The sequence below is a fragment of the Adiantum capillus-veneris genome, chromosome 11, assembly GCF_014529385.1.
Source record: "Adiantum capillus-veneris isolate H3 chromosome 11, ASM1452938v2, whole genome shotgun sequence".
In the NCBI taxonomy this organism is placed as follows: domain Eukaryota; kingdom Viridiplantae; phylum Streptophyta; class Polypodiopsida; order Polypodiales; family Pteridaceae; genus Adiantum; species Adiantum capillus-veneris.
In genome coordinates this window covers 124,266,237-124,289,919 of record NC_140941.1, presented here as the reverse complement: position 1 = coordinate 124,289,919, position 23,683 = coordinate 124,266,237, and the positions used below count along the sequence as shown (strand labels likewise).

General features: G+C 41.3%; 2 protein-coding genes across 2 annotated transcripts; both read right to left on the bottom strand.

Moving 5' to 3' along the window:
* Positions 1-3,963: 3,963 nt before the first annotated feature.
* Positions 3,964-5,458, bottom strand: LOC147447964 (uncharacterized). The gene is made up of 4 exons (XM_086523713.1): positions 5,401-5,458; positions 4,300-4,805; positions 4,105-4,206; positions 3,964-4,008 (listed from the first exon to the last, which is right to left on the bottom strand). Exons 1-4 carry the CDS (start codon positions 5,456-5,458, stop codon positions 3,964-3,966), a joined length of 711 nt encoding a protein of 236 aa, XP_086379839.1.
* A 15,545-nt stretch (positions 5,459-21,003) lies between these two features.
* Positions 21,004-23,324, bottom strand: LOC147447963 (glucan endo-1,3-beta-glucosidase 14-like). The gene is made up of 2 exons (XM_086523863.1): positions 22,983-23,324; positions 21,004-22,346 (listed from the first exon to the last, which is right to left on the bottom strand). Exons 1-2 carry the CDS (start codon positions 23,077-23,079, stop codon positions 21,133-21,135), a joined length of 1,311 nt encoding a protein of 436 aa, XP_086379989.1. The 5' UTR covers positions 23,080-23,324; the 3' UTR covers positions 21,004-21,132.
* Between the last annotated feature and the right edge of the window lie 359 nt (positions 23,325-23,683).

Here is a 23,683-nt window from a genome sequence, read left to right as displayed (position 1 = left end):
TTAACAAAAAGTTTAGTAATCGTCCGGTTACAAAGAGCCTTGTTTCTACTTCGAAGAATGGTCTCATCAACATTTTCCTCGATGGAAGTAGACAACATAGAGTCATCTAGAATGTGATGTGAGTTGGGTGTATACTTCTTAAGTAAGCTCACATGGAAAACATAGTGTACCTTGATTTGAGATGGTAACAATAATAATCAATAAGCTTGATCATTTATCCTCTCTATAACAAAAGATCCATAACAACTTGCACTAACTTTCTTACAATTACCCAATGATAGAGAACTATGTTTAGTTTTCACTCTCAAAAATACCATATCCCTTCGCCAATGGGCCCATCAAATAAATTGTTTAGGGTCAGCATACTAATCAATGAGCTTGATTATTTATCCTATCTATGATGACAAAAAATCTACAATAACTTGTACTAAGTTTCTTACAATTACCCATTGATAGAGAACTGTGCTTAGGTTTCACTCTCAATAATACCATATCTCCTTCATCAACATGCCCATCAAATAGAGTGTTTAGAGCTAGCATAAAACTCCTATCTATCCTTAGCAGTCTTTGTATCCTCGTCTATAAGATCAATTTGTAATTGCATCTCATCCAATATGTCTTTGGATAATTACAATTATGAGTGGGTCTATCCACTTTCATGGAGTAAGGCACTCTTGACCATACAATGTTTGAAAACAAGACATTCTTGTACGTTGAAAGGATGAATTAAATGAAAACTCAACCAATTATAAGTACCTTGTCCACTTATTTCTCTTATGCATACAATAAGCTCTCAACATGTCTTCAACAATCCGATTGGTTCTCTATATTTGGCCATCGATTTGAGGATGATGAGTATACAAAAGGCAAATTGGGTTCCTATTGTCTTGATGGGAAATAAGTGAGTCATTTTTGTAAGCATATCAATCACCATAGAAATAAAATCATGCCCAAGAGATGTAGGACGCCCTATGATGAAATTCATGGATATGCATTCCCATCTCATTTAGAGTGGATCAATTAGATGAATCAGACCAAGGTATCAAACTCATTTAGCTTTAATGCAGTGACATGTTAAGTATTTGGTGATATAAAATAGCGCATTGCACTTTGATCCTAGCCAAAAGAAACTTTCTTTGAAAGCAGCATAAGTTTTAATGTAGCCTGGATGCATGGGGGGTGCACCTTTAAGAAACTATTCATATAACGTGTGTTCAAGGGGGCATTAAAAAAACCCCTTTACTTACATGCTTAAGGTAATAAAATGACCCCCTTTTTCTTCAAAGACTTACAATTTTTTTCTCTAAAATCAATTAAAAAACCCCTTCTGTTAATATAATCTTGTTAAAATTTTAAGATTTTTCAAGTAGAAAAGCCATTCATTTGAACTCACGCGGTAACTTATATGTCTAAGAGGTGAACCCTTGAGCCTGGATAGTGTACAATAGGGATATCATGGACATCTTGTAGTATTTGAAGCTTGATACCAACATCATTTGGGATACAAAGGTGATTATAGAAGTAGAGATCATTATTATCAACATGAAAGCCTTTGATTTTTTGTTCCTACTTCTCTATTCAATTATGCAAGCTTAATAAATATTCAATATTTAAATGAATCTTGAGGCATACTCTCACGAATAAGGTCAATCAAAGAGGTAGTAGAGGTTGCAATTTGTGCTACTGTTTTATTTTTGCTTTAAGCATTAGCTACTAAGTTTTTTCTTTCCGGTTTATATTCAATCTCAAAATCATATTTACATAATTAAGATCAGGTTCAGTGTAGATCCACTTGAGGCTTTTATGATCTGTATGTAGCTCAAACCACCATCCAAAGAGATATTGTCGCCATACTTTGAGAGTATGTACAAAAGATAACAACTCCAAATCATGAATAGAGTAATGCAACTTGTGAAAACATAACTTACAAGATTCATAAGCTATTGGTCTTCCTTCTTGAGATTAAACACCACCAATCGCTTGTCCACTTGCATTTGTGAGGACGGGAAATGTCTTTGTGAAATCTAGAAGTCATAAAATAGAAGCATTTACCAAAGTGTCTTTGAGTTTCTCAAAGCTAACCCAGATACAATCCAAGAAAACACTTTAGTCTTCTTGAGAGTATTAGTCAATGGTGATGCTATCTTAGCATAACATTCATTGAAAGTACAATACCCTCCTGTCAATCCAAGAAAATTGCATACTTTTTTGACATATTTAGAATTAGGTCAAGCTATAACAACTTCAATTTTACTCATGCTAGTGAAGATGCCATCCTTGGAAAGTATGTACAGAAGCATGATAGATGGCCTCAAGTAATTTCAAATTCTTGTGAACTGATGTAATTCACATCAAATTTAAGTACTCATGTGAAGATGGGATGGAAGCTTTAGTTCAAAATTGTGAGGCCAATACACTCTGACGTTGTCTGAGGCTTGGGAACTCAAAAGGCTCTTGCATCCTAAATTAAATGGAGAAGAGGAGATGCACCCTAGACATCGTCACCCACAACAACCTATTAGATGGCATGCTTTTGAGGATTATCATCACAAAGGAGGATGAATATGGCTCTTCTAAGCAACCACTAAAGTGAACAATTTCATAAAAGGGATAGAAGCTAAGTAGCTAATTGCATCAAGGGACTTGAATGTGAGGGATTATCCCAATTATGATGTTGATGGATCTTGTTGCTTGTATTTTCTAAATTTACATTGACATCATCGCATGTGTCACATGAAGATGCTCTCTCTACTCCTATAAAAGAAGCTCTATCCACATACTTTGAATCCCAATCATTACCCCATGATTTGAGGCGAGTTTGTAATCATCATTTTCATTTCGTTTGTGATCAATCTACTTTATGATTTTCTATGTCTATTAGTGTTATCCCTCCCTATGCTCTTGTCATTAACTCACTAACTACATCATGAATGCCTCACTTGCATTTTGGTCATAGATAGATTCTTTCAGGTGGCCCACAAAAGAAGCATTGTTGAGAACAACAAGGACATGCTTGATAATGGAGAGGACTTGAACAATTACAAGGAGGTGGAAGAGGAAGAAATGAAAGTTCCTTCCTCACACCACCTTCAGAGTGTAGTAAGTCCTCCTAGAGAAGTGGAAACATCATTGAGAAGGAATCCTACAAAGCCTCAAGACCAAGTTACAACCGATACAAAAGGTACACATATACTCTTCTTAAATTATATGCATGTGATCCTAAAAATAATTAGATCAATTCACATAATCTATGTCCACTACAAGAGGTTTTGTGCACTTGGGACAATTTTAGCTATGGAAATACATTCAATTTTTATGCTCCCCGGTGTCGCTAAGACCGTCACTAATAGCGTCAATACAGGAACGTCGGTATGAGCGTCGCTATATGCATCACTACGGCCGTCGCTATATAGTGATGCATATAGCGACGACCATAGCGACACTTACAGACTACCTATAGCGACGTTCATAGCGATGCTACAGAGCCTTATATAGTGACGCTTATAGCGACGCTTATAGCGACACCCGAGAGTAAAAAATTTTGGTGGCACGGCATTCACCATCAACCATATTGAATGTTTCAATAATAGAGTAAACCTAAATGAATCCAAGATAAGCCTAGATTCACCTTTGAAAGAAAGTGCAAGCTTAGGTATAGACCCAAAGTAGTCACCTACAAGACAATATAGCCATTAACTCCATCATCCATAGTATTGTTTGCAGATACAAAATTGACAAAAGTAAATTGATGAAAGTAAATCAATGACAATTGTACACATCATAGGCAAAATCACTTGATTGTTAAACTTTGCAAATGTAATAGTTACAACACCATTGTCATTATTGAGAAAATATACATGGTTTTCCAATAGTTACAAAAAGACGTATACACGTCATCTCATGATACATATGCTATGACAAAAGGAAACTAATGCTATCTAGCTACAACTAGACTGACGTCATCTAATCAGACGTCTCATCACGTCCAAGCGGCGTATCTATCGGATTCTGCAAAGAAAAACAATAAGACAGCTTTCTGTGAGTATCAACATATAATTTACAAAACAATACAACAAATAGAAAAGAGTAAATCCTAATACTAACCATGCCGCCTCGAGAACTCAGAATGTCCATCAAGGCGTTTAAGCCCTTCCTGCCTGCGTACTCGTGCTCGTACGGTGTGGGGTCACGTCTTGTCATCGGCCACTGTCAAAACATACAAAGAATCCATTATGTTAGAATTTAAAAATCCATAAACCCTAAACTATCAAACCTAAAGAGCAATGCGAAAACACTTACAAAATAGGCCTCAAATGATGCCCACCCGCTGCTCCCCAAGTGGTGCAAGCTCCCTGCTTCTACTCGCGCTGTGGCTGCCTCCTTCTGTTGTTTCCACTTGTCAAGATTCTCGCGCGCTCCTTTCTTCACATTCTTCCAATCTTCTTTGGCCGGCCAATCTGGTCTGTTCCACCCATACTTTATTGATTTTTGCACTTTAGAACGCTTATGCTTATAGTATTCGTGCATTCGAACCTTCATCAGTTCTTCATTGAAGCAGTCATCCCGTGCTGAAACGGGAAACTCGTCATGCAACCTACTGATCACTCTGTCTTTTAAATCACTTGGTACTACTTCACTCCAGGTGTTTAGTATATAGTGTCTAAACACCTGAGAGCAAATACCGTGCATGCGTGAGATCACCTTCTTGCCTTCATCATCCAAGATGATACCGCCACTGAAATTGACAGAGTAAGGCAAGCCCTCTTGCCGGTGACGCGTGAACTTGGGTGTCGCAATAGGGGTCTCTAGCAGCGTGTCGATGGGGGTACGGACGTCAGGTGTCTCAACTAGAGTCTGGGCCCCAAAGCGAGGAGTGTCGACTGGGGTGACTCCTGGAGGAGTAGGTAGTGGTGTGTAGCTACTAGGAACGGCCGTCAGCCACGCAAAACCTTGCTTAGATGGTGATGTCGTGGCTGGCGGGGGGGCGGGCAAAGAAGAGGAAGGTAAAGAGCCTCGTCAAACACGAGGTGGTGTTGAGGCATCAGCGGCGGCATCCCCACAACAACCGTCGCCGCCACCACTAGAGCATCGGTGCCTAGACAAGTGTGAAAATTGTCTCGTCAACACCGAAGCTTTGGAGCATGCTGAATGCTCCGAAACAGAGGGAGACGCTAAAGGAATAGGAACGCGTGATGGTGCTCTAGAGCGATGACGATCCTCGTACCACTACCTCTGCTGGGGTGACAAAGCATTAAACACTTAATATTGAATGAATGGAGAAGAAAACATGGACAAGTAAAGAGAGAGAGAGAGAGAGAGAGAGATAGGACTCATAAAGGGGGAGGGATTCCTATGTAGAGATATTTCATTGAAGTTCTTGGTTATTTGTAAAAGCACTACGCTCTGGGTGCGATGGAGACTGAAGCTGTAATCGCGAAGGCGATTCGTCTCTGCTCATAGATGCTGCTTGCCCCACCACTAGATCTAGTTGATCGGGTGAAAGAGAGGCTAAGAAGCAGTAGTAGTGCTTATTAGCGTCTCTCTCACCCGATCAACTAGATCTAGCAGTGGGACGAGAAGCATCTATGAGCAGAGACAGATCACTTCCTTCGCGATTGCAGCTTCAGTCTCCATCGCACTCGGAGCGCAGTGCTCATAGTCCATGCTTGTGAGAACATACCTAGAGCATACGTACCTGCACTGGACGCAAAGACGATTAAAAACAATGACGCAATGATGCATATAGACAAAAATGGACAAAAGGCCACGTGAATACAATATATATATTATAAAACGGAGAAAAATTATTCAAATACAATATTTATGGCTCTAAGAGGTCTCTCTCTCATCCTCGCATAGCTCAACATAACTTCCTATATCTATATAGAGCTCTCCGTTTAGACAGATGTCCTACGTTTCATTTTGTATTTCCTCTGCATGCACCCCATAGAGAGTAGCAGCTTGATGCTCGTCTGGCACCACCTCAGTGGCTTCTGACTGAGCATCTTCTCCGGTCTCCTACATTGATGCCGTTGTGATTGGCACATGGTAGCCTTCATACATCCATGCACTACGAGGGGATACCTCTATGATGTACCACCAGTTTGATGCAGACTTTGTAGGATGAAATATCACCTGCCAGAGCCACATAACTTACATGAGAGCTTCCAAGCATATAACTTCTAAAATTGGATGTTAACTATTTACATACTTACTTGTTCACAATGCTCGGGTAGTACGAAAGTGTCTCTTAGGTCAGTCCATTTCTTAGTTGATCCACCTCAAGGAAACCAGACTTATACTAACAAAGTTATAAGTGGCCGTTCAAACATCTAGAAAGTCACTAGTCGTACATTGCAAACTCACCTTGGTCGCGCTACCCTGAGAGTACTCCCACTCCTCCTCAGTCACTTCTTCACCGCATTGTTGTGCGCTTTTCAATTGGTTGTGCAACCATCTTAAGCTCATGAATGTTGGTAGGCTCTCTAGACTCCCCGGATAATGCATCGATGGTCGTCTTCCCCGTCTCCACTCGATTCGTGCCCTTTGTCGCTCTTGCTTTGCATCCTCATATTGTGAAATCCACTTTTGCATAAACTAGATTGTGAAGCATGCAAAATCGGTTGATTTTAGCCTCTAGATCTTCCATCATCTTCTTCTCAACACCGAGATTGCACATGACAATCCCAGATATGCGCTCATCATCTATGGTTCGCCATACCGTGTCCCGGGCTTTATCAAATCCGTCTAGCCACTCTCCAATGTAAAATAGGGACTCTGATACCAGCCAACCTTCTGCCATGCTACCCTCCGGACGTGCCTTTTGACGCACATATCCCTTGAGCATTTTCATGAAATGTTCTAAAAAGAACATCCATCTGGAATGTATTGTGCGAGCTATTTCCACCTCATCAACTATGTGAACAAGAAGATGCACCTAAATGGTTAGCATGGTAGTAGGAAAGTGTTTCTCAAACATGCACACAACCTCCACAGTGTTTAGTTTGGCGAATGGTATGGAGTCTACATTGATCTCCTTTTGTGAGATCCATTGCACCAACTTCACAAGTTTGTAGATTGTGTTACGGACGTCAGGAGACAAACATCCCTCAATGGCCACCGGTAAAATAAACTGCAAAACACGTGTAGCAATGATATTAAAGTCCACACACGAATTTGTTACACAATTCTCACTATGATATATTCCACTTCAAACATACCTGACACATTTTATGCCATTCGTGTGACTTCAAACCAATAAGCTTTCCTTCTTTAGTAAAACACATTCGGAGAGAGTGCATTACGCCAGTGGGGGTCCGCACAGATCGAATGGTCTCTTTTACTTTGCGTTCTTGGGCTCTTGTGAAAATCCATGGAGCTTTAGGGAGTTTTATGCATCCATCGGATGCTGTCTGCAGCCAATATTGCTCCATACGATCCACATTTCTAAGGTCAACCCTGGCTCCCAAAGTATCTTTCTTACCGGTCAGATGGTCCCATAGCAGATTACCCACATTCTTGAATATGTGCATTGGATCGAGCAAGTGATTGAGCATGAGTCGGGGCCAATATGGTAACTCGTACCATAGAGAGAGTCTCTCTATCCCTGGGGGCAAACCGTCATTACACATCTCCTTCTGCTCTAACTATGCTTGTGCAGACATCCTCGGTGGCTCTCTTCCCAAAAATCCATCGCGTAACACATGATTCTCTGGAAGATACGCTTGATGAACTTCGTAGATTTGCTTCTTCAATGAGGGTGCCCGACGTGCATTCAAACTAGGGCCACATGTGACACATGCTCTGTATCCGCTTTTTTGAAGCCCTGCATGTATACACATGACAATAGATAATCTTGAGAAAAACCAAGATTTTCAGTGTTTGAGTTTAAGTGTAAATCACCTGAGTATTTTGTTAGTCCGGGATAGTCATGCATGGTCCACATTAAAATGCCACTGATCAAAGCATTCCGTCGACCTGTGTGTCGGCTCATATCCACCACTTCTATGCCAATCCACAATTATTGTAGCTCTTCCAATAGTGGACGAAGATACACATCCATATTCTTCACTTTATACCGCCCCGGCACAATCAAGCTTAGCCATAGGTGCCCTTTCTTAGTAGTCAACCAGGGGGGGATGTTGTAGTTGACGATGACAACGGGACATATACTGTAAGATGTTGATCTTTGACCAAATGGATTTATGCCATCCATAGCCAGAACTAGGTGCAAATTTCGAGTTTCCCTGGCAAAATCCGACCATGTTTCGTCTACATGTTTCCAGGCTGTGCAATATATAGGAATCTGTAGCACACAATCCAAAGATTTATTCTCCTCATGCCATGATGCTAGGGCGTCCATGGACTTACATTCAAAGAAATGCTTGATGCGAGGAAGCACAGGAGAATGTCGCAAAACCTTTTGTGGAATTTTTGTTCCGTGGAGATCTACTTATATCTCTCGGAATCACATTCCAGACACTTCTCCATGTCTATGTTTTCCCCTCTGAAAAGAATGCAGTCGTTAGGACAAGCGTGAATCTACACAGCAAAAAACATGCGGTACAATTGTGTAAGTAATCTATCAGATCATTATACATCTAGAGTTTTTTATTAAAGTAAACGCATTGTAATAGATCACCTGAAAAGCGTTGTGACGCTAGTGTCACTCCATCCAAACTTTGCCCGCATGTTGAGAAGAACCAGGAGCGCCTTCAATCTAGACACACGTGCTCCATCATACAATGGTGTATCGGCTTCACTTTTCATATCATCATAGATAAGCCTTTCTGAATCCATGATCGTCTCGATCATTTCATCAATCTTGGGCTCAAACATTGCCTCGTTGGGAATGTGGTCTGCATGATCATCCTCCGAGCTGTCAGAGGCTACATCTTGTGGCCTCCCGTATGCTGCTTGACCAAAGCGACTGCGAACACGTCTATTGGGTTGCAAGATTGCTGCCTATTGGCCAGCGTCAGAGTCCGACGAGTTATAATTGGCAACAACTCGATTTATAATACATGGATCAAACTCGCCAAATTCGAGAACGTGCTGCAAAGAAACGCGTCTTGTCCATCGCAAAGCATGCTTGCATTGATTACAAGGACATAAGATCCTTGTTGAGAGATAGGTGTTTCGATTGGACGGCCCCACATCCTCATCACTGCTCATATGAGGGTAAAAACCTTATAACCTGGAAAAAAATTAATTTTATATTGGCATTTTTTGTCTTTTATCTCTCTCTCTCTCTCTCTCTCTCTCTCTCTCTCTCTCTTTGTTCACACTGTAAACTACCTCACATTCTCTAGTCATGTCCAATCCTTGCACACCTCGGTCTAGAGGTGCACGGAGATCAGAACCACCGGGTTATAATGTCGTCTTTATTGGTCAATGCCTATATTTGTGGGTACGAGAAATCTACACACACCCACGTGTACATGATAGTGCATGTAGTGGACAAAACCCCTTTGCCTCTTCTCTAGTTGTAGCATTTGACAACATCTTAACATCTCTTCACAGTAGATATTTGTTCGAGGGATTACTTAGCACATTACATGTTGGCCTCCAATCTGAGTATCATGCCGTTGAAAGCTTTCCAACTTAAGGTCGCATCCATAGAGAGGAAGAGAGGGATCACCATTCGTCTAACTCTAATTTTTTTACCGTAATCCCAAAGGTAGACTCTAATATAAAAACTCAATTCAAAATCTAATCTTAAATCTAACATAATTGAACATGTGCTGATTCGCGGCTAATTGAATATGGTTAGTGTGTGAGTTAATAGGTGTCAGATTCTGATGGGAATATACATATTGTTGTGTAACTAGTGTTTGCTCTTTGGGCAAAGCACGCCTTTATTGACATGCACTAAAATCTAACATAAATATAATCTAATCTTAAATCAAACATAAATCTAGATCTTATCTAATCTTAAACTCAAAATAAACCTACATATAATCTAATCTTAAATCTAACCTAAACGTAATTGTAATCTAACTTAAATCTAAATTTAATGTCCTTAATTTTAAATCTTGTCTTAATCTTATGTAACATTTAACAGCCTAGTAACTTGTGTGTAGCTGAAAATAGCATGAACATAGTGAGCATTTCATTAGAATAGATTCCTAATGAGATTAACAAGAGTGCTTGGGTGGAGAGAGCAACAAAAAGCATAACACCTAGTTAGATAGCATGAACCATACTTCAAAAGAGAGAGAAATTAAGCAATTGACAAAAGTTGAGGACTGGATTTGCATGGAGCCGGTCCCCCCTCCAAAAGGCTTTGTATTATGGTTTCTCCCATCAAGAGAGACAGTTTACAATACAATTTCTTGTGTTCCTTCAATACGAGCTAGTGCAATGAAGATGGAAACTTCATGCACTACGCAAAACACTTATCAAACACAACATCAATTCCCTCACGGTCTCAGACCCAAGACCTCACACACCTTCGAAGATGGTGAGAGCTAGCGGGGTATGAGAGTAGATTGAGAGGAAGAAGGAGTATTCTTACGAGAAAGATCTACATCTCCTCACATAATCAGTCATATTAGCATAGATTATCTTAGAATTAGCATGGTAGAGGAGATGAGCATGCATTGAAGCTTGAGAAGGAGAGAGAGTCTTCTTTACTTCACACATGAGATTGTGTGAGTGTGTGTGTGATAACGCCTTGCAAAAATGAGCCCTCTCTCTCTCTCTTGGTCGACCCCTCTTGCTATGTGCTCCTGCTAGCATCCTATTGGACCTCCCCAGACTTAGCCAATGGTAATTAAGCAGCATAAGTAATAGCCTTCTGACATGTGTCACCCTTTCCCCTTTTGTAAGAGCTTTAGGTAATTATTTAATTCAACTAAACTCTCATTGGATCCCTTTGCCTCCTGGCCAATAGGAATCAGGCAAGCCACTGGGCTGTTGAATGCTCATTGGTCCCCTTGGGAGACTGCCCAATAGTCTTCTAGAGAGCTTAATTCTTATTGGTTCTTTTATTAAGTGTTTTTAAATTAATTAAACTAGATTTACTCTAGCCTAATTCTCATTGGTCCACCTCTAAGGCCATCCAATAGGAATTGGGTACACCTTGTGGGCATCTGGGCTAGGGAGCTGACATGTGTCCCTCATTTCCTTTGTCTAAAGGGAGCTTGTGTGTGTGAGAGAGAGAGTTTCTCTCTCATCCCCTACTTGCAAGGCTCGCCCCCTCCTATGTAGGGATTGACAAAGACTTTTTGTGACACACACTAAGCATCCAATTTCCCTAGTGTTTGGCCTTTGGACACAACCTTTGAATTTTGTAACCTTAGCATTTTGGAAGTCTTAATGGGCTGAACCATAGGGTCTTTTAAGCCCATTGTTGCACATTCCTCGTCTGGAGATGGCCCCCCTTTGGATCCCTATTTTCCCTCCTTTGGATCCCTACTGTGGCCTAGTCTGTTAGCTTAACCAATATTCTAGCTTTTTCTCCCCTGGCACTTCCCCATATTAAATGATCAGTTTAACATGAGAAAATCATTTATGAGAATTAGGTATTGATTATTATGACACTTAAATCTAAATCTTATTTAATATTAAACTCAACATAAACCTAAATGTAATCCAATCTTAAATCCTAAATCTAAATGTAATCTAATTTAAATCTGACATAGCTAGCTAATCTTTAATACTTTCTTAATATTAAATCTAACCTAATCTTATTCTAACGTAATCTAAATCTAACTTAATTTTAAACTCAACATAAACATAAATCTAAATGTAATCTAACCTAATTTAATTTAAATCTTAACCTAATCTCTCTCTCTCTCTCTCTCTCTCTCTCTCTCTCTCTCTCTCTCTTTGTTTTCTCCCCTTATCTCTCTCTTTTGTCTTCTCCCCCTCTCTCTCTCTCTTTCTTTGGTTTTTTATTCTCTCTCTCTTTCTCTATGTTTTCTCCTCTCTCTCTCTCTCTCTCTCTCTCTCTCTCTCTCTCTCTCTCTCTCAATGTGTGTGTGTATGTATTCTTTGTTTATACATGTGTGTGTGTGTGTGTGTGTGTTTTGTTTATGCATGTGCTCTCTCTCTCTCTCTCTCTCTCTCTCTCTCTCTCAAAGACACAATGTGTGTGTGTGTGTGTGTGTGTGTGTGAGAGAGAGAGAGAGGGAGAGAGAGAGAGAAAGAGGGGAATGGAACATGAGAGAGAGGAGAGAGAAGGAGCATACTTGGCTCTCCTTCCTCTCCTCGTGTATGTGTGTGTGTGTGTGTTTGGGGGGGCGGGGGGAGAGAAAAAGAGAGAGAGGGAGAGCGCGAGTTATCTCTTTGCTTGAGCATCGAAAACTCAGATCTAAGATCTGAGTTTTCGGGTGCTTTCGGTTTATTTTTTACCCCTATCGACGTCGCTATAAGCGTCGCTATGTAACAAATAAAATAACGATGTTGATAGCGACACCGTGGATTTTTAATTTTGAGCGTCGCACTACGAGTGTCGCTAATGTGAAGTACCTCTTGTAGTGGTCTAAAAGGATGAGATGAAGATGACAAGGACTCTAAAGGAGCAGCTTAGCTTTTGCAATGTCTAAAAGGCTGAGATGAAGATGACAAGGACTCTAAGGAGCAAGCTTAGCTTTAGCAAGTAGATCAATTTACATCATGTGTCATTAAAGCAATCAATTCACATAATCTATGTCTAAAAGGTCAAGATTTTTTCGACTCTTGTCATCATCTGCAGAGTGAAGCAATCAAGGCAAACTTTTTTTTTCTACCATACTCACAATTCTGAGTAGAGATGTTATATTATCTCAGCAAAGAATGTATAAGCAACCTCAAGCACTACAACAGCATAGCCGAAGTTAAAGAATTTCCCAAAAGATCTATGCAGACCCAATTAGGAAAAGGATCTTGGCAAGTGGTGCATAATAATTCAAGTATTCTGTGTGTGTGTGTGTGTGTCTGTGTGTGTGTGTGTGTGTGAGAGAGAGAGAGAGAGACAGAGAGAGAGAGAGAGAGATAATTGCTTTTTGACGGCCATTTTATCTCGTTTTTTGGTATTTTGCTCGTTTTCTACAAGTGACAATGTAGGTTGCCCTTCAAAAATACACTAAATTACAAATAAAATCACAATATCTTAAAAATTTGAAGAGCAAGGATGCCCGTCAAAAATAACCCTTGTGTGTGTGTGTGTGTGTGTGTGTGTGTGTGTGTGTGTGAGAGAGAGTGAGAGAGAGAGAGAGAGAGAGAGAGAGAGAGATTTCATCTTTCAATTTTTATTTTTATTTTTTTAAGAGTACTAGAACTTTGAAACACACACACACATACCATATGTACAACGGCCTCACAGGTACAAAGAGAGACATCCCATCACACGCACACACCCAACCCCCATGGTGGAGGCATGCTAGCTCAGTTGAGTTGGTAGAGTCATATCATATGTGTGCCTAAGGTCTTGGGTTCAATCCCCCCTTGGCGACATGAGGACATGTTCTAAGTCCTTAGGGACTGTTCCCGTACATCTTTCAATTTTTTAAAAAGAGAAACGCTACAAGAAAAGGGTGGAAAGGAAAAGCTCTAACTTTCAAGTGTCAAGGCATGGTTCATCCATTGATCAAAGTTTTTGTACGCGTTGAAAGGTTACTTTATATCATTTAATGGATGAAAATGATTGAGATAAGACTCAAGAATGAAGAAAGGTACCACCTTTCTTTTGCCAAGGTGGTAAATTGGCGACCTTTCCTTTTGGAAGGTGAATATATTTTTGAAAAGCTTTATTTATTTATTTTATCTTTTATATTTGGTTTGTTTAATTATTTAGTCGTTTAGTTATTTATTTATTTCTCGATCTAGGGTATAATTTGACACGGATTTGTTGAATTATAGAAACTAGCACGGAAGCATCTCCTCCAACGATGGCACACCTCTCTCTCTCTCTCTCTCTCTCTCTCTCTCTCTCTCGACTGCTAATGCACATTGGTCGAAGACGACCAAACATAAGAACTGAGGACAGGTGGAGGGAGGGGATGCTAGACTCCCTTCCTATAGTATAGGCTGGGTTCAGACGGGCCGACGGAAGAGAGAGGGGAAGGTGCGTACAACTGCCGTGGCGCATGTGGATTGGGCAAAAGAAATTGCGTCTTCCTCCGGACCCACTCTTGTTTGGGCGACCCCTCGCCCCGAAAGAGCAAAACTGCCGGGCCACTTTTCAGCTGGAAACGCGGAGAGTGAGCTTTGATCCCCACGCGATGCAATCAGAATGGAACACGTTACCACTAAGGTAAGATCGTTAACTGATACAGGTTCCCGTGTTTGTTCCTATATCATATGCCGCCGGCTTGTGTGAACGAACGGGTGGAGGCAACATCGCACGTGAGAAGGTTGCCGCCGGGCTCGTCTGAACCCAACCATAGATTGGGTGGAAGGCTTGTATAGAAAGCCTTCATATGTATGTGTGTGTGTGAGAGAGAGAGAGAGGAGGGGGGGGGGGGGGGGGGGGGGGGGGGGGGGGGGCTCATTTATAAGTGACACGGGATGTCACTCGAGGGATCGACGACGGGGAGCGCGATCGGCAGGGCGGGGGGCTTCAGGCCGTTGGATCGACGCACCTAGAGGGGGCAGGTTTTTATATAGTTAAAGGCGCATTGCTTGCATGGAGGCGCGTTAAGCGGGATGGTTGAGGTCTGCGAGTGGGTGGGAAAGGGGTCGCGAGCTCGAGGCGGGAGTGGGACAGACGGCGCGCTTTTTTTTCCCAACCAGATGAGATCCAACGGTGGGATGCACTTGGGCCGTTGATCCCTCGAGTGCACCCCGTGTGCTTTATGAACGAGGGGCGGCGGGGGGCGGCTTTCATGAGTCAAAACCAATGTGAAAGCGTTAGTAATCTTTAGACTTACACATTCCATGTTGTGGACCTTTTTGAAAGTTAATGTTTATTTTATAAAGGGATGCTTAAAGTGGTCCATTTTTAACCAAGGAAGGCATTTTTGGCCAAGTCAAATTTGAGTCACTTTTGTATTATTGTTCCAAAAGGCATGGCTCAACAGCCACTCAATACAATCCCCTTTAACAAATGCCCATAAAGGTACACATCATCTTTCTTTTTTTGGTGAAAATGATGCGTACTTTATTTGCTTTCATGTACTAGATATACACCACCTTTGGATGCATGCAGAAGCAGAGAGAGAGAGAGAGAGAGAGAGAGAAGAGAGAAAAAGCAAGCCAACAACTAGGCTAGAATCTTTGCAATCAAAATGTCCAAATTTCAAATCCCTCTTAATAATGCGCATTTCAGCATCAATATAGGCTCCATGCCCCCATCATTGAGATGACATATAGACATACCCCCACAGTTTTGTTTTTAAGGTAACCACCAGCTTCACACAAGTAGACACATTTCTCTGATGACAATTCGCAATAAAACAAGCCTTTGCAAGTCAACATTGCAAACCATTAATCACTTGAAGACAAGCACTTAGGTACAACCTCAATGCAAAAGCAATTGGTAAGAATTATTCCTCTGATCCCATGGACACAATCATATCATATTTTCATTGTTAAGGGTAGTTATGGATGTGTACGAGGATGCATGTCCATCGTTGATCAAGAGAAACCCATTTTCTTGGCCTTGATCACACTAACGAGACAAACCTTGAATTTATGCCAAAATCTAAGATATTTATCCATATTAAATACTAAAATGCCCAAGTTTTGACCTCAAAAAGCAACGTCCAAAATAATTCACAATTGGGATTCTTCATTTTCATTCGAGCCATTTAGTGTTCACAAAAAACCGATCTTTAGTGCATTTTTTAAGGACAAAATTTGAAAATTTCTTTTAGTTTCGAAGGCCGCCTTGAAGGAAACGGGGTAAATTTTGAGGATTTCATCGTAAAAACCAACAAAAATCGGCTAAATTTTTCTAAAACTCGGTAGATTTTCAAAGCTCTCCTTTTTCCCATTGGTTTTTAAAAAGTTTTTGGTAAACACTGGAGCCATTTATACTACAAAGCGGGGTATATGAGCATTGATGTCTATTGCAACGGTGGCATCGGCACCTTTGCTAGATACAAACACGACGAACGTCACATTGGCATTTTAAAAAATAAAAATAAAACAAACTCGTGAGGCTCTTAAATGCAAAGATCCATTTATAATTAAAAAGCCTTAGAAAATTTCGATGCTTCACAAGTTCCCATGCAAAGGCTGTCTTGGAAGTAAATTAAAATTAGGCTGGGAAAGTGAAAGGACCAACTGAAAAATTAAAACCAAAAAAGAAATTTATTGGTCAAATAAAAACTCGACCAATCAGAGTAGGAAATAATAAATTGTGAATGTCCGCCCAATTCTCTTCTCATCGAAGGCTTGTTTTAGAAATCCAAAAACAAATAGGGTCTAGAGTTTGGCCTTCTGCACAAATAGGGGTCTGGAGTAGGGTCTTCTGCAGAAGTTGAAGAAGAGAAACATGCACATTGTACATTGTTGAATTACAGTTAAAAATCCATTGTACATTGTTGAATTATTGTTGAAGAAGAGAAACATTGCACATTGTACATCGTTGAATTACAGTAGGGTCTTCTCCATTGTACATTGTTGAATTACAGTTAAAAATCCATCACGATCGTTTTGGCACTGATTCCGCCTCAGCCACCGGCTAGCAGGTCTGCCACCGCTTGGAATTTCTCGCTGCTAACGTGTCATCAATTACAAGGTCTCGTAATTCTCGCTGCTAACTTGTCAAAAGGGCAACGTGATGGTCGGGAATGTGGAATGGGCCTCCCAGAGCCCATTCCCTACTCCTTCATGTTAAATGTGCAAACCCATCATCATATCAGTATGATAAAAAGCTGCTGAAGTCATACCTATCATCATAGCAAAGCAATTACACATGAAAGAAAAATAAGTTTGGTAGAAAATTGACATTTACACCATGAGATATTCCACAATATTTGGAGTAGTAGGTACTAGGGGAAAGACTTTTTAAATCAAGGGTGTACCTCCTGCGAGGGTGGTCACTCATCAAAAGCCCTTTCCAAGTTCCAATATGTCCAAGAGAAAATTATTAATAACTCTAAATATACACTATACTTACCGGGGCTAAAAATATATGTTTTTCCTAACCTAACAAAATAAGGGGAAACTTGAAATTCTCCCAATTTTCATGTAAAAATTTCAAGCTTTTGTCGGTAATTACACTAAAACTTGTGTAAATTTGCTGGTTTTCTTAAAGGCAAGCTCAAAATCTAACGAGGATTTTATAATTTTAACCAGTTAAAATACACTAGACCCAGACACCTTACTTACTCTATTTGGTGTCTTCTATAAAACCTGGACCCCTTTAATCTACACAAAAAGTATACATTTTTGAAGTATATATAACCCTCTCTAAATTTTGAGGGTAGGTACATGTTTTGAAAAGTGATTACCCTAGGCTCAATGCTAGGGTCAATGGCGGCGCCAAATTATTAGTCGTTGAGGTGCGATTTCAAGAAAATTACTTTACACCTTGGAAAACCATTTCTACTGCCACTTTGATTGTGGGATGCTGCTATTTGAGATATACTCGAGAAACAATGCAAACAAGTGAGTGTGATCCAGGTAGGTATGCTGAAAAGTCTTTGAGGCTACAAAGATAAGAAGACTATGGCTTGCTCAAAAAAGCTTTAGAGAAAAGTGCATTTAATCGGACTTTTAATCTCATGATGTGAAGTATTGACTCGTTGAAATTGATCTTCATATTTCAATTTGTGAAATAGTCCCTTTAGTTTAAGCACCTACTACAAGTCTATTTCATTAAATTGTTTTATTGTTTCATCTATATTATCTACTAATATAATATAATATAATATGGTGAAAGAAGGAGCCCTTTACACGTGTCACAATCTGCGACATGAAGGTAAAGACCAAAACAAAAACAAACCCCTTTGCACGCGATAAAGAGGGAGAGAGGGGGAGAGAGCTTCGACGGCCAGCCATACTAGTATTATAAAAGGAGAGGGATTCCCCCCTCCCGCCACATGGTGTGCGCTCCTTCATCCGACCTGTGTGTCTTGTTCCTTTGGTGAGACAGTGAACTGAACGTTCACGAGAGAGAGAGAGAGAGAGAGAGAGAGAGAGAGAGAGAGAGAGAGAGAGAAGAAGCGATCAAAAGCGGTCGGCCACACTAGTATGTTTAATAACCCCATCTTTTCTTGAAGCGCATTTGTGATTATGTGTGTATAATGGACAATATAAATTTAAACAAAATAAAAATGACATGTGATTGTAAACACTCATTCATACTTACTCCCCATAATAAGTATCATTTCCTCGTCAAGGGTCAAGATTGTGGGGCCTGCAATCTGGGTCGTCCATGGATCTTGCATGCAATCACGTAATCCACGCTTCTACCTTTGGATGGCTGCCAAATCAACACCCGTAATGCTTGCTTAGAAGATTGCACTTGCAGAACAATCATTGCATGGCAAGTCAGCAACGATAATGTCTTCTCCAACCGACAAGTCAATAGCCATAATCTTGAGTCTGGAGAATCACGTTGACGCTAACATGTCAACATACGGAATGTATCCTGCTCCTCGACTGTGTGTTGTGCAACGACTCTGTCGATGCTACAACCAGTTGGCCGCCCTCCCTTTGACGACCGCAAAAGGTAGTCCAATGACCTTCCCCCCGTAATAACTGCTCCCACGTGGCTCTCGATCCCTACTTACGGGAAAAGGTCACTGGACGACCCTTCCCTACACCTTAAGTTCACAAGGCTCTAGTGATTCCTCACCTTGTTACGAAAGGAGTGCCTTTGGGGGGTTACTATTTGCTCTAGAGTCTAGGGGTACATCCGTGGAAGATAAAAAGCTATGGTTGGAGAACAAAAATACAGTTGCACCACGTGCTGTCATGTTGCAAGACAATGAACCTCACAAGCTACTTTTCAACGTCTTTGATGTTTCTCTTGTTAATTAGTGTCAACAGGAATGTAATTAGTGTCAAGAGGAATGTAGTTGAAGAAGGTTATCGTATGGTCTCTTGTGCATCTGTGCTTCATTGTGAGCACAGATTATCATATTTTTTTTTCTTTTTGGTTTTATGATATATCCACTCACACTATGTCACTTCTTTTTGGGTTTTTGGGGGGGGGGGGGGGGGGGGGGGGGGGGGGGGGGGGGGGGGGAAGGAGGAGAGAAGGGGAATGTAGTTAACACCTCAAAATCGTTTGTCGCACCTATTTTGGTTGAAAGTACCATGTGTGGGTGTAAAACCCCAAGTTTGCTTTTGGATTGCATCTTAGATCAAAATTAACAGATAAAACATGTTTTTTTTTTTGGTTTTATGATATATCCACTCGCACTATGTGAGTTCTTTGGGGGCGGTGGGGGCGGGGGGGGGGGGGGCGAGGGGAATGTAGTTAACACCTCAAAATCGTTTTGTCGCACCTATTTTGGTTGAAAGTACCATGTGCGGGTGTAAAACCCCAAGTTTGCTTTTGGATTGCATCTTAGATCAAAATTAGTAGATAAAACATGTTTTTTTTTTTGGTTTTATGATATATCCACTCGCACTATGTGAGTTCTTTGGGGGCGGTGGGGGCCCGGGGGGGGGGGGGGGGGGGGCGAGGGGAATGTAGTTAACACCTCAAAATCGTTTGTCGCACCTATTTTGGTTGAAAGTACCATGTGCGGGTGTAAAACCCCAAGTTTGCTTTTGGATTGCATCTTAGATCAAAATTAGCAGATAAAACATGTTTTTTTTTTTTGGTTTTATGATAGATCCACTCACACTATGTGAGTTCTTGAAAAGGGGGGGGGGGGGGGGGGGGGAGGGGAATGTAGTTAACACCTCAAAATCGTTTGTCGCACCTATTTTGGTTGAAAGTACCATGTGCGGGTGTAAAACCCCAAGTTTGCTTTTGGATTGCATCTTACATCAAAATTAGCAAATAAAACATGGCTTCACTCACATAACCCCTTCATGTCAAGGGCTCGGGAAAAGATAGGTTCGCTTTATCCAAAGCCCTGTTCAAAATAACAAACGATCGACTCAAATTTGGGCATCAAGCCGGTTCAAATTATGGAATTTTTAGTTATAATATGATATTTTCAATGTGATTATCCCTTTCAAATTTAGAGTGAACCTACTCGTATGCATGTGAAAAGGTTTCAAAGCCTGGTCCACAAAAATGTTTCCCAAGCCGTGCTTTGTGTTATCGCTTGTAGCTCACATTCTCAAGGGGTTCGAGCCCCCAAGTTTGCATTCGGATTGCATCTTAGATCAAAATTAGCAAATAAAACATGGCTTGCCGCTTCACTCACATAACCCCTTCTTGTTATCGCTTGTAGCTCACATTCCCAAGGGGTTCGAACACCTCCCAAAAATACCTATAGCACATTCAAGAGGTATTTATAAAATCCCTCCACGTATACTTTACCATGGATCAAATATCCCCTTTTTTGAAAACCTAGAACTTTTTCAAATTTCCATCTTTTAACCCCTCTTGTACATTTAATTTTGTAGCTCTTTGAAATTTAATGAACACCATCCATCCAAGGGAACCAATGTTAAAGAATAGTGTGTCTCTACGTACAATCGTGCCGCCTTGAAAATCCAATATACCTTTTGAGAGGACGACTATAAAAGGGGAAAATTTGACTATATTTCAAGAAAAATAGTAAAAATTAACTCAATTTTTCATTATTTCCTCTTGAAAAAATTCATTGAAAGGAATTGTGCATGGTTGATAAAATGATTTTTTTCTAAACATTGACTTGATCTCACAAACAGTGTTCGGGAAAAAATCATTTTTCCAAACATACAATATTCCTTTCCTTGAATTTGCCAAGAGGAAATTTTGAAAAAGTAGGTTACTTTTTCAAGTTTTTACACTTTTTCTCTAGTTTGGGGCGGGATTTCTCCTTTTCCCTTGCTCTCAACCGGCACTTTGGAAATTGGAAACGGCACGATATTAAGCTGAGACACATTTTTCCCGAACACTATCACAAACTACATTTACACATTTTGAGGTGGAACCCGTGGGCGTGATCACATTTAGAATGAAAGGAATGGGTGTTTTAATGAATAAAACGGCTGACAGAATACTAGCAATGCCTTTCTACATACACTTAGATTTTGTGCTGCCCTTCAGTTATTCAGCAATTAGATGCAGGCACAAGTGCTATTATGTTAGCACAAAACCAAATCTTTTAATAAGAAACAATGGATAAGAAATGCTGCCACTGCCAGTGTATAAGTAGTGAGTTGAGGTAGCCATCTAATGGAGGAAGAAATATGATAATACACAGAGTAAGGGTCGACTGTCGACTTTGATGATGTGGAGAGAAGGCCGAAATCGTAAGCCGGGGTGCGATCTGGGTTAAACAAGCCATAATGCCGCTCAGACGTCGGTCCGTACTTCATATCCTCGTTGAAAAGAGCAAAGATGAAGGCCACAAGAGGCACATTGGGCTTTGCGGGTGTCCCTTGCCCCCGCTGTAGCCTCGCTATCAAATTCGAGTTATAGGCCTGTGCATTTTCCAGCGTCGCCCCTGCCTCATCAGAATCTCCTGCGGATGGCCATCCCGTCTCTGACACTATCACCTCAATGTCATTGTATCCTAACGCAGCTAAAGCAGCATACACAGCATCCACTTCTGCATCCAGTAAGTTGTAGTATGCAAGCCCCGTGTTCGGATCTGTCACCACCGTCGCCGATACCGACGATGCCGCCACTGACGTTTGTGCACCAGTGGACGTCGACGGTGCTGCCGACAGCGCGTACTGCAATGACACTGTATTGGGATTTGCCTTGTATGCAAAGTAGGGGTATGGGTTAATCATGAAAGGAGCCCCTGCATTTTCGAGAAATTTGAGCATAGGTGAAAGGTATGTAGACCCAATGTCAGATGCAAATGAACCTGACGAGGGAGGAAATGAGGTCGACAAAATTGCCTGTGAATGCGCTGTGGAGACAAACACATGAGCGTCAAGGCCCAAATTTTGGAGGGCCACATACAGGTTCTCCATTGCAAGCAGGAGATCCATCTTCAGCTGAGAGTCATCACCAGAGAAGACCTCATTCCCAACAAGGATACCCGCGATTTGCGTCGCAGGATAGTAGTAGGCAATATTTGTTTGCACCCAATTCGCAGCATAGTCAGTGTTAGTGAGGCTTGCCACATCCTCGTTTCCAATACCCACTATGACAGAAATTCCTGAATTTGCAAATGCCGTTAGGACAGACGAATTTGCACTATAAATCCGAGTGCTTGTCACAGAAATAGACTTGAGAAGCTCCACTACTTGTGATGGCGGTGGCAGATTGTCAGCGACCATACCATAATTTATGCCTAGATTGCTTAATCCATTGACAGCTACAACAGAGTTATCAGCAAAAAGCTCTGCAAGCACATTGCAAGAACGCAAAGAGATTAGTTATGGCATGCTTGATGTGGGATGAAAATTGCTGAAAATGAAGCGCCGCAAAGCTGGAAACATTAGGTTGTTACAAGCAAGCAAGCCCATTGCTAATTCACAAGAAGTTTTGGATAAATTCTCACAATAATTCCCACATTGTGATTTATCTCAACCTCATGAGCTTCTGTGAGGGAGGCACCACATACCTAGCTAGGTACGATTGGGGGCAGGGTACCACCGGACCCCCCACCGGGCCGGTGGTCCCCTGCCCCCAATCGTACCTAGCTAGGTATGCGTTGCCTCTCGAGCAGAAGCTCATGATGTTATGCATTGTATGAAAAATACCGAAAAAGACTCTGTTTTCCTACATGAGCAAATTTCTAAATCTTCTTGTGTTTATAACTCTAAAGAGAATTTTGGAATGGAGTTGGCAATCAGAAAGTCATATGTAGGGGATGCAAAATGCGAATGAAAATGAAGAAAAGTTTGTAAATAGTCTGTTGAGTGCATAAAGCGACCATCAATGGGTGCACACTGCTCATCTTCACCATTACCATTAACGAGCTACAAAATTTGAGCTTCAGACAGCAGTGCTATTGAACGAAAAAGGGCGGGCATACCTGAGAGGAGAACAAAAAGCAAAGTGGGTTTCCATGGCGGTCTTCGCAACCTGCTAGCAGAGAGCGGAAAGAGCAAGCTGGAGAGGAAGAACGCCATGGAAGCTTTGAGGAGAGCAGCTGGGTTGGGAAGATCAGGGGATGACCCAGGCTGCCCTCATCAGCACAATTGCGGCAGGTTGGCATGCGGAGCCAACCAGAGTCATTAGGCTAGGGTTGCGGAATTTGCAGAGAATGGAACATGGGCGCAATCTTCAAATATAATCAAATCGCTCTGTGGGGAAGGGGGCGAGGAGCAGCGCAATCAAAGGTGGGCTGTCACACCATATTTCAAAGCAATGCCATCAGTTTTGCATTCAGGCCAGATATACCTGTCCCGCAGTCCCATAGGCTAACCTCCTGAGTCCTACGGGCAATGAAAGGACCAATCAATTGCCACGTATTTGCCATGGGTCATGTGCATGGGATCAATGGCCATATAGTGCTGAGGATGACCCCCTACAAGAGGAACCCCATCACTTCATTGTGAACATTGATCTCTTATTATAAAAATTAATCTCTTGCGTGGGACTGTTGGTTAAGATGTCGGGGTTGTGATGCACGACAAACTTCTCGCCCCGAAGTGGTCTTATCTTAGATCTGGTGGATTCTCAGGGGAGCTGATGAGGAAGTGCAAAAGCGCAGCTGAAGTTTTTGAATGGGGG

Excerpts from the sequence above, each read along its gene's own strand:
- LOC147447964 (XM_086523713.1), bottom strand. The coding sequence starts at position 5,458 with ATGAGCAGAGACGAATCGCCTTCGCGATTACAGCTTCAGTCTCCATCG. Across the intron at positions 4,806-5,400 it reads GTCTCCATCGCACCCAGAGC|AGACCCCTATTGCGACACCC; the intron begins GTAGTGCTTTTA and ends ACACGCTGCTAG. Across the intron at positions 4,207-4,299 it reads CATCATTTGAGGCCTATTTT|TGGCCGATGACAAGACGTGA; the intron begins GTAAGTGTTTTC and ends ATGTTTTGACAG.
- LOC147447963 (XM_086523863.1), bottom strand. The coding sequence starts at position 23,079 with ATGGCGTTCTTCCTCTCCAGCTTGCTCTTTCCGCTCTCTGCTAGCAGG. Across the intron at positions 22,347-22,982 it reads GCTTTTTGTTCTCCTCTCAG|AGCTTTTTGCTGATAACTCT; the intron begins GTATGCCCGCCC and ends ATGTGCTTGCAG.